At 36.1% G+C, this 13,180-nt stretch overlaps 1 protein-coding gene across 1 annotated transcript; it reads right to left on the bottom strand.

Annotated features, from left to right (window-relative positions):
• Positions 1–2,203: 2,203 nt before the first annotated feature.
• Positions 2,204–12,884, bottom strand: LOC137014619 (interferon-induced GTP-binding protein Mx3-like). The gene is made up of 13 exons (XM_067379012.1): positions 12,811–12,884; positions 12,259–12,455; positions 11,945–12,082; positions 7,084–7,238; positions 6,866–7,004; positions 6,566–6,764; positions 6,358–6,436; positions 5,281–5,403; positions 4,866–5,001; positions 4,596–4,751; positions 2,820–2,896; positions 2,518–2,727; positions 2,204–2,428 (listed from the first exon to the last, which is right to left on the bottom strand). The coding sequence occupies exons 1-13, from the start codon at positions 12,882–12,884 to the stop codon at positions 2,204–2,206; spliced, it is 1,908 nt and encodes a 635-aa protein (XP_067235113.1).
• Between the last annotated feature and the right edge of the window lie 296 nt (positions 12,885–13,180).

Below are 13,180 nucleotides of genomic sequence, written 5' to 3'. Positions count from 1 at the left end.
GACGTGCAGACGGGCAGACGTACAGACGGGCAGACGTTCACACGTTCACACGTAATCCACACGTTAACTTCTAACGTGACGCCGCCGTCACGTCTGTAAAGATCAACAGCTACACGTTATTGACGTGTCTACGTGACGTGATGTTTGCGTGTACGTCTCCATATAAAACAAATGGAGACGTACACGCACGTATACACGTGTGTTATCCGTCGTGCTTGTCAGTCTCGTCGCCGAATGGAACATTTGGAGCGCCATATATAATAGACAGAGCCGTAGTTCACTGATAAGCCACGCAATATCGCGTTCATTATCGCAGATGAATCGCCTTCGATAATGAACGCGATATTGCGTGGCATATCACTCAGTGAACTACGGCTCTGTCTATTATATGCCGCTCCATTTGAAAGCAGGTGATGGCGATTTAGCGGTAATCAGGGAACCGGCTTTACTGACGAAATGCGCGTGACAATTGCATGCGATATATCGCCCAGACCTAATATATATATACAGTACAGTCCAAAAGTTTGGAACCACTAAGATTTTTAATGTTTTTAAAAGAAGTTTCATCTGCTCTGCAAGGCTACATTTATTTAATTAAAAATACAGTAAAAACAGTAATATTGTGAAATATTATTACAATTTAAAATAACTGTTTTGTATTTGAATATATTTCACAAATTAATTTATTCCTGTGATGCAAAGCTGAATTTTCAGCATCGTTACTCCAGTCTTCAGTGTCACATGATCCTTCAGAAATCATTCTAATATGCTGATCTGCTGCTCAAGAAACATTTAATGTGTACAATTGTACAAAATATTTGTGTACAATATTTTTTAGAGAATAGAAAGTTCAAAAGAACAGTGTTTATCTGAAATCTAATCTTTTTTAACATTATAAATGTCTTTACTGCCACTTTTGATTGATTTAATGCATCCTTGCTGAATAAAAGTATTCATTTCTTTAATTTCTTTTCAAAAATTCTTACTGACCCCAAACTTTTGAACGGTAGTGTATAATGCTACAGTAGCTTTGTATTTCAGATAAATGCTGTTCTTTTGAACTTTCTATTCATCAAGGAACCCTGAAAAAAAAAGTACACAACTGTTTTCAACATTGAAAATAATCATAAATGTTTCTTGAGCAGCAAATCAGCATATTAGAATGATTTCTGAAGGATCGTGTGACACTAAAGACTGGAGTAATGATGCTGAAAATTCAGCTTTGCATCACAGGAATAAATTACTTTGTCAAATATATTTAAATAGTACACAGTTATTTTAAATTGTAATAATATTTCACAATATTACTGTTTTTTACTGTATTTTTAATTAAATAAATGTAGCCTTGGTGAGCAGACGAAACTTCTTTTAAAAACATAAAAAATCTTAGTGGTTCCAAACTTTTGGACTGTACTGTATATATATATATATATATATATATATATATATATATATATATATATATATATATATATATATAAACAACTTTTAATTTAAGTGAACTCTTAATCTTCACATAAACCCATTATAATAAATGTTACATTTCAGGACTCAATGCTAAGGATTTCTTTTATTGGCCCAATAAGACCAGTTCAGATTGTTACTTGCCATGCCAAAATGTACACAAAACACTTCAGACTTCACTTCAAAAATTATAAGTTAAATATAGATTAATCCTTATTAAAGCTACAGAAGTTATCCAGTCAAGAGAACTGAGTAATAATAATACTATTTTTTATTTATTTAGCGCCTTTCAAGAACCCAAGGACGCTTTACATGAAGTTGCTAGATAACATGAATACATATACAAGTATACAGTCTGTATATAGTATATATTCATAAACAATATATATATTGAGTGACTATCTCTTTTTCTTTTGTTCTTTGATGAACATTAATGACAGACAGCAGCATGTTTATTTGGCTTTATAACAAAAATCTGTATTCAACAAATTACATTTTTCAGGTACAATAGGTTTATTTAACGTAGTTAGAATTAGTAGAAATGTATAATAATCAAATGTAAAAAAAAAAAAAAAAGTATTGCATAGTCTTCACTGTAGGTGAAGTCAAGAGCAGTACTTTTTTCTTTTGTTTGATTCACAATAATGACAATAATGGCAGCTGTCATTCTAAGACCAAACACACAGATCCATTATACTGATACACATCTGGTCAGCATTTTCTCTAGTCAGTACATTGCTCAGATAAAATTGCTCATTTTTTCCTGACCGATACTCAAACGGTCTAGGCGAGCTCGTAGGTCTCTGCGTCTTATGCTGTCAGCAGTGTTCTCAGACAGGAGCTCGCTCACATTCGCCCCATCCAGTAAACTCAACATGTCAGTACGCAGGAGGTGGGCAGTCTGCTTCAGCATGAAAAGGGATATTATCAGGGGTAGTTGGTCAGCCATCCGCTGCACCACAACCTGGAATAAAATCACAGAGGTACTAAGCACTACAGTCCAATCCATCTCTAAACAAACTTCATATTTTTTACTGAAAACTAAAGATCTACCTCATAATATGCCTGCAGCAATTCACTGTACTTGCTTTTTTTGTCAAAGACTGGTAATTGATCTTCTGAAAATGTCTCTTTGCTAATCTCATTCAAGATCTTCAAGTGGATGGGATCTTGCGTGTAGATCATGCTTTCCATTTCAAACTGCTCTGAGATCCTCTGCTCTGCCTTCTCTTGCTGGTTTGACTGTAAGTTGTAAATTTTGTCCTATAGAATCAAGTGAAGAAATACAGAGGAAGCTTGATTAAAAATGGATGATTGTTTAGTTTGGTTTACCACTAATAGGAATCAATATTTACCATAGTGATGTCTAGAAGAACAGGGTATTTCTGGAAACATTGATTCACTACATCAGTGAACTGCTCGATGATGATGCCTTCAAGAAAAATACAAAAATCAAAATGACAAATAGCCTCAAATCACAATTCAGATGTGCTGAAACTACGAAAACATTCCTGGTGTTATTTAGGTGTAATGTCATCTTTTGGTTTTACACTGCATTCCAAATTATTATGCAAGAGACAAATCAGTAAGATTTCTGTACAATAAACATTCAGAATTTAGTTTTTCTAAGAAAATGTTTGTTCGTTTATTTATCCATGTCTTTTTAGATAACTGGTATCAATCTCAGACAAAATAATTTGCCAGATCTATGGAAACCCTACTTACATTATTAAGCAAGTCACAGTTCTCATGCAATATGGGGAGGAAGAAAGATCTTTCTGAAGATGAAAAGCATGAAATGGTGCGATGTTGTGCAAAAGGCATGAAAACAACTAAAATTGTGTGAAACTGAATGGAGATTATCAAATTATCATAAGATTTGTGAGTGATTTAGAGTACAGCAGAACTCGGTCAGATAAAGGCTTATTGAGGAAAGTTCCTGTCAAAAAATTAATTGTATTAAAAGGGCAGCTATAAAAAAACCAGTGTTGAGCAGCAAACAGGTATTTGAAGCTGCTGGTGTCTCTGGAGTCTCAAGAAGCTCTCCATGCAGGCTGGCAGTTGTGCGTAAAGATGCATTTTAGACAACACTAACCAAACCTCACAAAGAGAAACATTTACAGTGGGTTTAGAAATACATGAAGACTCATTTTTAAATAGTTTTATTCACTGACGAATGCCGTACTACAATGGATGGTCTAAATGGATGGATTTATGGATGGTTGGTGAATGGCCACCATGTTCCAACAAGACTGTGACGTCAGCAAGGACCTGGCGGGTGATGATCTGTGCTGGAATATTGGGAAGTGAGATGGAGGGTATTAAAATGACTTTTGCAAGATATGTGGAGTTCATAACTGGCCATTTTCAGCTATAGTATAAAAAGGAGGATAGTGCATAGTACAATGTACTATTGTACAATGCACTATGCACTATCCCATGCTGCAAAAAAACACCACAGCAATAAAACTGTTTGAAAATGTATTTCTACACCCACTGTAAATGTTTCTCTTTGTGAGGTTTGGTTAGTGTTGTCTAAAATTCATCTTTACGCACAACTGCCAGCCTGCATGGAGAGCTTCTTGAGACTCCAGAGACACCAGCAGCTTCAAATACCTGTTTGCTGCTCAACACTGGCTTTTTTATAGCTGCCCTTTTAATACAATTAATTTTTTTGACAGGAACTTTCCTCAATAAGCCTTTATCTGACCGAGTTCTGCTGTGCTCTAAATCACTCACAAATCTTATGATAATTTGATAATCTCCATTCAGTTTCACACAATATTAGTTGTTTTCATGCCTTTTGCACAAAATTGCACCATTTCATGCTTTTCATCTTCAGAAAGATCTTTCTTCCTCCCCATATTGCATGAGAACTGTGACTTGCTTAATAATGTAAGTAGGGTTTCCATAGATCTGGCAAATTATTTTGTCTGAGATTGATACCAGTTATCTAAAAAGACATGGATAAATAAACAAACAAACATTTTCTTAGAAAAACTAAAATCTGAATGTTTATTGTACTGAAATCTTACTGATATGTCACTTGCATAATAATTTGGAACGCAGTGTATATGGAAAATTTCCCCAGTGACCAGATAGATCTTAAGCATGAAGATGTGTGATGGTACCTTTGATGGTGTCGAGTAAGTCGATGGCTGGTTCTTGAAGTGTGGCCACATGCTTCTGCAGAACATCCTCAAACATTTTGTAGTTGCTGAAGCCGGTCAGTTCTCTCCCTCTGAAATCCTGGCTACATGCTATCCTCTCTTCAATCAAATTATGAACTTGTTTGGGAACAAGACAGATTTCTTTTGAAATTAATTGACTTTTTCATTTGAAAAGCAACAACATCAGAGACAATTAAAACTTTTGTTTCTTAAATTTGAAAATATACTAACAAGATGTCTTTGTGTCATTGAGTTTATCGTTCCACTCCTCTTTATATTTAGCCCGCAGCTTGACAAACAAATTTTCCTTAATGATCAGCTCTCCTGATGATAAGGACTTGATTTGATCATTGAATCTTGTTAAGATCTGAGAACAAAAATAACATTTGTTACTTAAAGTTACATTAAATAATAAAATTAACCTAAGAGAAGTAATAAAAACTGACATAAATTACTTACATAAGTTGTTTTGGCAATTTTGCAATAATTTATTCTAGCCATTACTGTTACACAATTATAGGTAGAAATGTAAATTAGCATATTATGGATGCATATCACAAAATTTGGTACACAACTACTGACACACAAACTGCTGCAAATAATAACTCTGACAAGCAAGAAAATGAAAGTAGATTTAAATTGTTACTTCAATGAGAAATTGTTTGGCCCCCTTAGGATCCTGTGGTGGTCCACCCTCAAACTCTTTGAGCTCATTCTTCAGGTTCCACAACTGCTTTTTTATCTGCTCACTGAGATGTGGCAGTGATTTCTGAAAAAAAAAAAAAATTAATTAAATTAAAGTAAAATCACACTATGCATTTAGAACACACTATGTTCAATAGATGAAGAAATATGAACAGAGATTTAGGCTCAAAACCAATGAGATGCCTAATTTAAATTTTTGACATTTGGGCCCTGTTTATGCTAAATTACACATTTGTCGTGGTGTAGGGCAGGGTCACTGGGGGTCACTGCCCTGCACCGGCCCAAAGACACCTGAACAAGCTCATAAAGGTCTTCAGAGTTACAGGTAGGCAAGTTTGATCTGGTTTTGAGCTAAACTCTGCAGGGCAGCAACATCCAGGGCCAGATTTTAGGAACCCTGGTTGTAGCAGGGATACTAACTCCTAATGGGTGAATGAGGCAAGCAATTACAGATCTGAGAAAATGCTTCACTGGGGTTTGTTTGTGAAAGAATAAGCTTCAAGCTCACTTTTCAATCCGTTTTATATTAAATGAGTTATATGTGACCTTAGTATAGAGTTATAGTTATAGTTTGCCATTATAATCTGACATTGTTCATTAAATTACTTCTCTCTTCTACTTTCTGTTGGTTTACAAGATTTTTTCTCTAAACTGTCTCCTTGTTTCAGAAAATAGTGCAACAGCGTGTGCATCCACTGTAGAATGTGTGCTCAGTCAGCGGACAGTCGCGGTGCTCTGCAGACTGTAGAAAGGTATAGAAAGTATAAACAAGGCTGTAGTCAGTCATGTGACTTTCCACTACATAAGTCAGACGTGATTGTCAGACTCGCTATTGGCTGCTGCTGGAGTCAGCCACACAATTAGCAGCTATTGTAGTCAAACGAACACTGCCAAATGTGTTTGCCACAATAAAAATAAATAAGTAAATAAAAATATAGCTGTGAATGCCATGCCCTCTTTTGAAAACAGTGATTTCCTATTTCAGAATGGTTTGCATCCTTGACCATTAGAAACTTACTTTGATGTGATCAACAAGATGCTGAGTCAGTTTGGCTGCAAGACATTTAACAGTCGCCTTTTCCTCATTCAAGAGGCATCTGTAGAAAAATAAAATGTTGGAATGGAGGGGAAAAGCAGCCTGATCTTAACAGTGCAAATCATACATTTTAGAGAACAAAAATGTTACATTTTGGTCAAAAGGTTAAAAATTCTTAGCAGATTTTAACCTGAAATCGTTATGCTTTTGGAAGAAATCTCTCTCCATTTGAGCTGCCTCCTCCAGAGGAATGTTCTCATTGATCTGCTGTTGTCCTCTACACTTCACCATGACATAACCTTTGCTGAGAGGAATCACTTTGTTGTGGATAATGTCCAGAATGTTCCTCTCTGTTCCCCTGTCTATGAGGTCTGGCTTGGTCAAAATGGCTGAGAGGATGAAAAAACAATTTGTAAAATCTGCAAATTTCCTGACAGAAGTGCTTTAAGATATTTGTTAATAGGTGTTGTGTAGATCATCTGCAAATTACCGATAGTTCGTTTGCCCTCAGGATCTACTTCTTGTGCCATTCTTAATGCTTCTGTTGTTGCAATGTCAATGTTACAAGGGACCACTACCAGGTTTATAGTCTCTTGCATCTTAATAAACTTTGTTATCAGACTTTTGATCTATAAGACAAATAAAGACAAAGTTTAAATCCCTGATTTGATGCTAAATGTAAGTGCAAAATCAGATTGAACTGCTTACCTGTTCTCCAATATCCTCTGGTTGTCCTTTTACTGGGACTCGGGCAATTCCAGGTAGATCGATCAGTGTGAGGTCACACACATCTGGTGACATGACCTCTAAGGTGATGAGGTCATCACATATTCCCACCCCTTTTCCTGCCAGTTCATTCTGGGCTGTAACACACATACCACATAATTAAATGTGTTTCTCAACCTGAATGCATTGGTCAGATTAATATAGAGCACTCTTGCATGGTTATGCAAGGCTAAAAGTTTATCTGTTGTATAATACATCAGACTTCAGTAGAGTTAACACATTGTAACAGAGAAGACATTTTAACTCATGCTGGAGTTAATTAGATAATCAGACAAGCAGAATCACTGAAGGACAGAGGGACAACCAGAACTACAACTTCAGCCACAGCCTTCGATGAAATCAACTGAAGATAAAAGACATTAAATCTCTCAAGATCTGATTAAACATCTCCACAAACAGCATTACCAGCTTCACTTATTACTAACCAGATTGACTTTATTTCTGACATACATCTACAGAAGCTCTTATTGAGAATTACCAGAGGTTTAGATGTTGATGATTTGTTGAAAATAAGTTTGGTTTGATGTCACCATGATCGAGGTCAGCGCTTACTTCAGTTTGACTCTTGAGTGTTTCAGTGTTAGTGTTTCTCTAGCTGCTCTAGCTGTTTGTTATGGCAGGAAAGGCAAGAGAAAATGTGTTTATCTATCATCAGCTGTTTGATGTTAAGAATATTATTGTCATCATGTAATGGCTTTATTCACTGATCTAGTGACTGAACTTTATATGAAAGAATGTGATTAACTTCGAGTTGGATCTATACTAGAATAACAAGTTTAAAAAAATCAGATCAAAACAATAAAGCTGGAAAAAAACAATGTACATTAAACACTTTAAAATAGCTGCAAGATTTATTCACACACAGACATCAAGAATCAGCGTATGAATCTCAACAATGTTGACATGCTTCATGCCGCAATGCATTCTGGGTGCCTCATACAAAACTCATCCATGGCTCCCAGAATGCATTGCAGCATGAAGCATGTCAACATTGTTGAGATTCATATGCTGATTCTTGATGTCTGTGTGTAAGTAAATCTTGCAGGAGGTTTGAAGTCTTTAGTGAACAATGTGGTTCTCAAGTTTTCTGAATAAAACATTTTTATTGTTGTTATTTTAGAAGAGATCCAACACAAAGTTAAACACACTTCACAAACTCAGTCATTAGATCAGTGAATTAAGCCATTAAATGATAATTATATTCTTATCTTCTAGTAGCTGACCTCATTGTCTCTTGCTTTTCTTGCCACAACAAACAGCAAGAGCAGCCAGAGAAATACTAACACTGAAACAGTTAAGAGTCAAACTGCATTTGAATGAAGTTCGAATAATTTATTATTATTAATTGGTTGTTAAAAGAATATTTAAGCTAAAAAAAAAAAAATCCATTCACTGATATAGCCTAGACAAAAACTTAATTTTCTTCATCATTTTATTTAGGTTTAATAGGCATATTAATAATAATAATAATAATAATTATTATTATTATTATTATAAAGACATGACCAGAAGGCTGTGAGATGGGATGGATAAATGTTCATTATCATTAAATGAAGTTTGTTATCAAATTGATAATAACAAACTTCGTTTGAATGCTGTAGTGGCAACATTTCACGCAATATAGGCTATTTATAGCTTACATTGCGCACGATGTTGACTATACAGACAGCATTCAAATAATAATAATTTCTTAATTCCGCACTTATTTTATTATTCTTAATTCCAGGTTGCTATGGTAGCGCGCGTTGTTTACACATGTAACTCGTGGTCACGATAAATAGATGTCGTTCCCTCAACATAATGAAGTCGTGGCCACGAGAAAAATATCTCGTTGCCTCACCATATGATCTCGAGGCCACGACTTTACATCGCGTGGCCACGACATAAGGATGTCGTTAGCTCGACGAAATGATCTCGTGGCCACGACTTATTATCACGTTACGAGTTTATGGCTGCGTCCGAAAACTGGAAAATGCTGCCTTCCGAGGACACATTTCAAGGTAGTAAGGCATCAAGGCACGTCCGAATCCAATGTTAGCTTCACTTCCTTTCTCATGAGATACCTTCCTCAGATCGATTTTTGAAGGAAGCATGGATGCTTTTAATATCCCACAATCCTGTGCTTTCCATTCTGTGACAGTTGAGCTAGAAAAATAAAGATGGCGTCCGAAAGTTGCGTTTGCTGCTCAGTTTGTGTATAAATGTACGATTTTGATCAACATATTTCAATTTTGATATCATTTCTATCGAGAAATTACTACTGTAGTAATTAAATGTTCTCACCAAAGCTCACGCTATATTGCTGTAGATCATTAAAGTGTTACGCTGCCTCAGAAGTCTGTCTGAAATCAATTTCGTGAGGTACCTTCATGCACAAATGCTGCCGTACAAGTCGTTCTCTTATAAGATAGCAAGGCAGCAAGACAGCTACCTAGGTTTTCGGACGCAGCCTATATCTTGTGACCACGACAAAACTAAGTGAACCGAACATGTCCCCTCCCGGTCACCGTAATATTGAACCAAAATCACCTCATAATGTTGATTCAATGATAGGCTATTATTTTTTTGATGAAATCTCAACATTGTTTAAACATTAACTGAGGGTGCAAGAGTGATGCTAAAGCAAGATGCTAAAGCAAATCACTTTGTAACGATAATTCAATGTAATTGGCGTTGACGCGTCAACACTGACTCAACAATGTTAGTGCAGGCGACCCTGAATATTATCGTTGTAGCATAAACTTTGATCTTAGTTAAATATCCTTGCAGGACTCTCAAGTCTCACGCATTGGGCGTGAGACACACGCATTTCAACCCGTTCACACGCTCACACGCCACACCTTGTATTTCTCACGCAGAGAAATCTCCATGATAACGCAGAAGTTGCGCCGCTATTAGAGGAATCGAGCGAGTTCCCCATAGAGTTCAGAAGGCCCTGCCACGCACCAGTTAATCTAATAAAAAATATAGCTACCGGACAGCCAATCAGAAAATAGAATTGCTGTATCCGGGTAAGATTTAGATATTCCCGCCACAACAATGTTTACGTTCTGATTCCAACGATACATTCTGTGATTCACGGGCTCGCTCACTGATTCAGATGCTCGCTTAAGTAGTTAGAAGAGGACATCTGTCAGTCACATTGATTCAAATCTGGCTACAGACTGAATGTGATTGCTATGGGACCATATACTATGAGTGCAGTAAGTCATCTTTGTGTCCAGGCAGCTGGTAGGTTAGTTAACAGTTTGTCCAGAGTACTTTACGTGAAGTTGCCTAGCTAGTAGGGATGGGCATTTTTCCAAAATATTCGAATATTTGGGCTAATAAAAAAATGAATATTCGTGTATTTAAAGCTGCAGTCCGCAACCTTTTTTGTGTTAAAAATTTACAAAAATTATATAATGAGAATATACAACATGAATCCATTTTCCAAACCGTGTTTTTGTCTTATCCTGAATCATTATGGTACACTTATAATAAGTGTTTATATTCAGACTATTTCAGACATGACTGGTAGGACCCGCCGCAGAGTATCACAGTAACTGCGTGACTCGCCATAGACATACATGGAGAAAAGTAGCTCCGGCTAGAATGTTCCTCCGCAAGACGCGTGCTATTCTGTTTATTAACCGCTAGAGGGCCAAAAGTCGCGGACAGCAGCTTTAAATTACGATTATTTTGAGAAAATGAGAGACGTTTTTAAAAAAATTTTTATTCAAGTTGTCATCACCATTTCTGAACAAACTTATTATTAGGTAATATACACAACAAGTTTACGTTTTATCTTAAGGTTTTCATTCAGTTTAAAACATTAAACAATATGTGTAAACAAAAAAATATCGGCCTAAAGAACAAGCATTATAAGCTCAAGCAGCGAGCGGGAAAAAACACTGCAGAACGTAATGTACATATAATGTACACTAGAGTCAGAATATGGTTACCATGTTTATATTGTTTCACATTATAATGTTGAGGAAAAAAATAAAATAAAATGTGTATGATTATATTACCATTATCTCTCTGTCTCTCTCACTCAATCACTCACTCACATACACACTAAAATGCTGAATTAAATAATTTTTTTTTATTTGTACGAATTTGTGTCATTTTTCATATCAGACCCCCATCCCCACCCAAACCCCCGTCGCTGCCGCCGCCGAAATCTCACTCTGAACTCAGTTCAAAACTTGAGAGCCCTGTCCTTGTCTGCATTATATTGTGTAGTTGCTATGCAATAATGTGAATAGTAGGCTACAGTGATTCTCTAGTCTGAAAAACATTGCTAAAACATAAAACTGCAAGTTACTTGCTTTCTGTTTCAATGTTAAAGCCCCAATGTACTTAAAGCGAAATCAAAGAAGGTACTGATGTGATGTAATTTTGAACAAAATCAGGCCAAAAAATAACACCGTGCCTACAGAAGCGACTTCTGTCAACATCTCAAAGTGTCTACACTGAACGCGACTAACCGACCGTTGCAAAGCACTTGGACTACGTTAGAGAACGGGGAATCCGTTTACTGTCGGGAATTTGTTGTGTCGCGTGGCGCCGCATCCAGTGACAATATCACTGATTATATTGGGTTCTATTATCTTTTGACGCGTCGCATTGCGCCGCTCGCGTCTGGTGTGTAGACACGGTGTAAATTAATTTGAGGTTAATTCTGGAATGCCAAAGCAAACTTTATAGAAAAGTATTGGTATGCACCTCTCAGCAACATACATTTAACAAGTACATATTATTTTTTTACAAACTTTAAATACTTAAGCCATTTCCCAACCTGCTTCTACGTGGTTTCCAACTAATGATGAATCCACAAATTCAGTTCTCTTATCACGGTAGGATAGGACAGCCTTCCAGTTGACTCCACCTGTTACCTTCTTCAGCCTCAGCTCCAGTGGACATCTGGTGACAATTCCTACAGCAAACACAGTTCAGTTAACAATTACAGTGAATTACTAACAGTGAACATTATGTGACAAATACATTGTACAAAAAAATAGATAGCCTACTGACAAAAGAAAACATTCTCTTTTTATTTGCATTTTATTTTAATATGAATATTGATATATGTAGAATAAAACCAGTCCTCACCGCTTCCTCTTGGTAATGCAACTCCAGAAATCGCTTCCAACACAGAGCTTTTCCCAGAACTCTGGTCTCCGATCACTGCAATATGCGGTAATGCGACATCCTTGTGAATGCCAAATGACCGCAGATTGTCAATCAGATCAATGTAAGGACGAATGCTCTCCTCTAAATGACTGTGAACCTCTCCCTTCATTTTCTGTCTGTGATTATAAAAATGTACATTTTGTTTCTAAAATTTCACTGATTGCACCGTATTATTCGGTTTATGTCCTTCTATGCATATTTGTATTCCTTTTATTGGTTTTAATCTGTTTTTATTCATTTTCTTATTTTTCATTGTCATTTTCTTTTCATTAATTCTTAAATTATTTTAAATTGTAAATGAAATGTGCTATTAATAAACTTCTGATGTGTATAAATTATCATTTCTGTTTTGTTTGTTTTTTTACTCCAGAGCATACTAAAAAATAATATAAAAACTAGGTTTATGAAAGCATATAAAACATGTATCTCATAGTTAACTAACAAGATAAACATTGCCCACCTTACACTAACCTTTCATTTTGAGAATGCTCCAAATTGTCATTATTGTGATGAGCTCTGCTGCTGTCTGAGAAGATAGAAAACATATCTTGTCTTGAGTCGAAAAACAAATTTTGTTATAATATCCTACTTTTTGAGTGCCTCTCAAAAATAGTTTTTTATCCAAGCACAGTGTTTGTAGCAATGCTGAACAGAAACAAATCCTGTGTTAGCCTGAATTTATAATGTATCCCACCCCCTGATAAGAATAGAAAGTAAAAGTAGATCAAGCATGAGAGATTCTGTGAGTTTCTGGAAAAATACCAAGGAGGTGTATGGCTGGCAGACCCCCCAACTGTTTGTCTTGTGATAACCATGTTTTTAGAGGCTCAACCTCATGCAA

This window comes from Chanodichthys erythropterus, chromosome 24, assembly GCF_024489055.1.
Source record: "Chanodichthys erythropterus isolate Z2021 chromosome 24, ASM2448905v1, whole genome shotgun sequence".
NCBI lineage: Eukaryota > Metazoa > Chordata > Actinopteri > Cypriniformes > Xenocyprididae > Chanodichthys > Chanodichthys erythropterus.
Note: the sequence above shows the minus strand (reverse complement) of the source record. Positions and strands in the feature narration are given on the sequence as shown.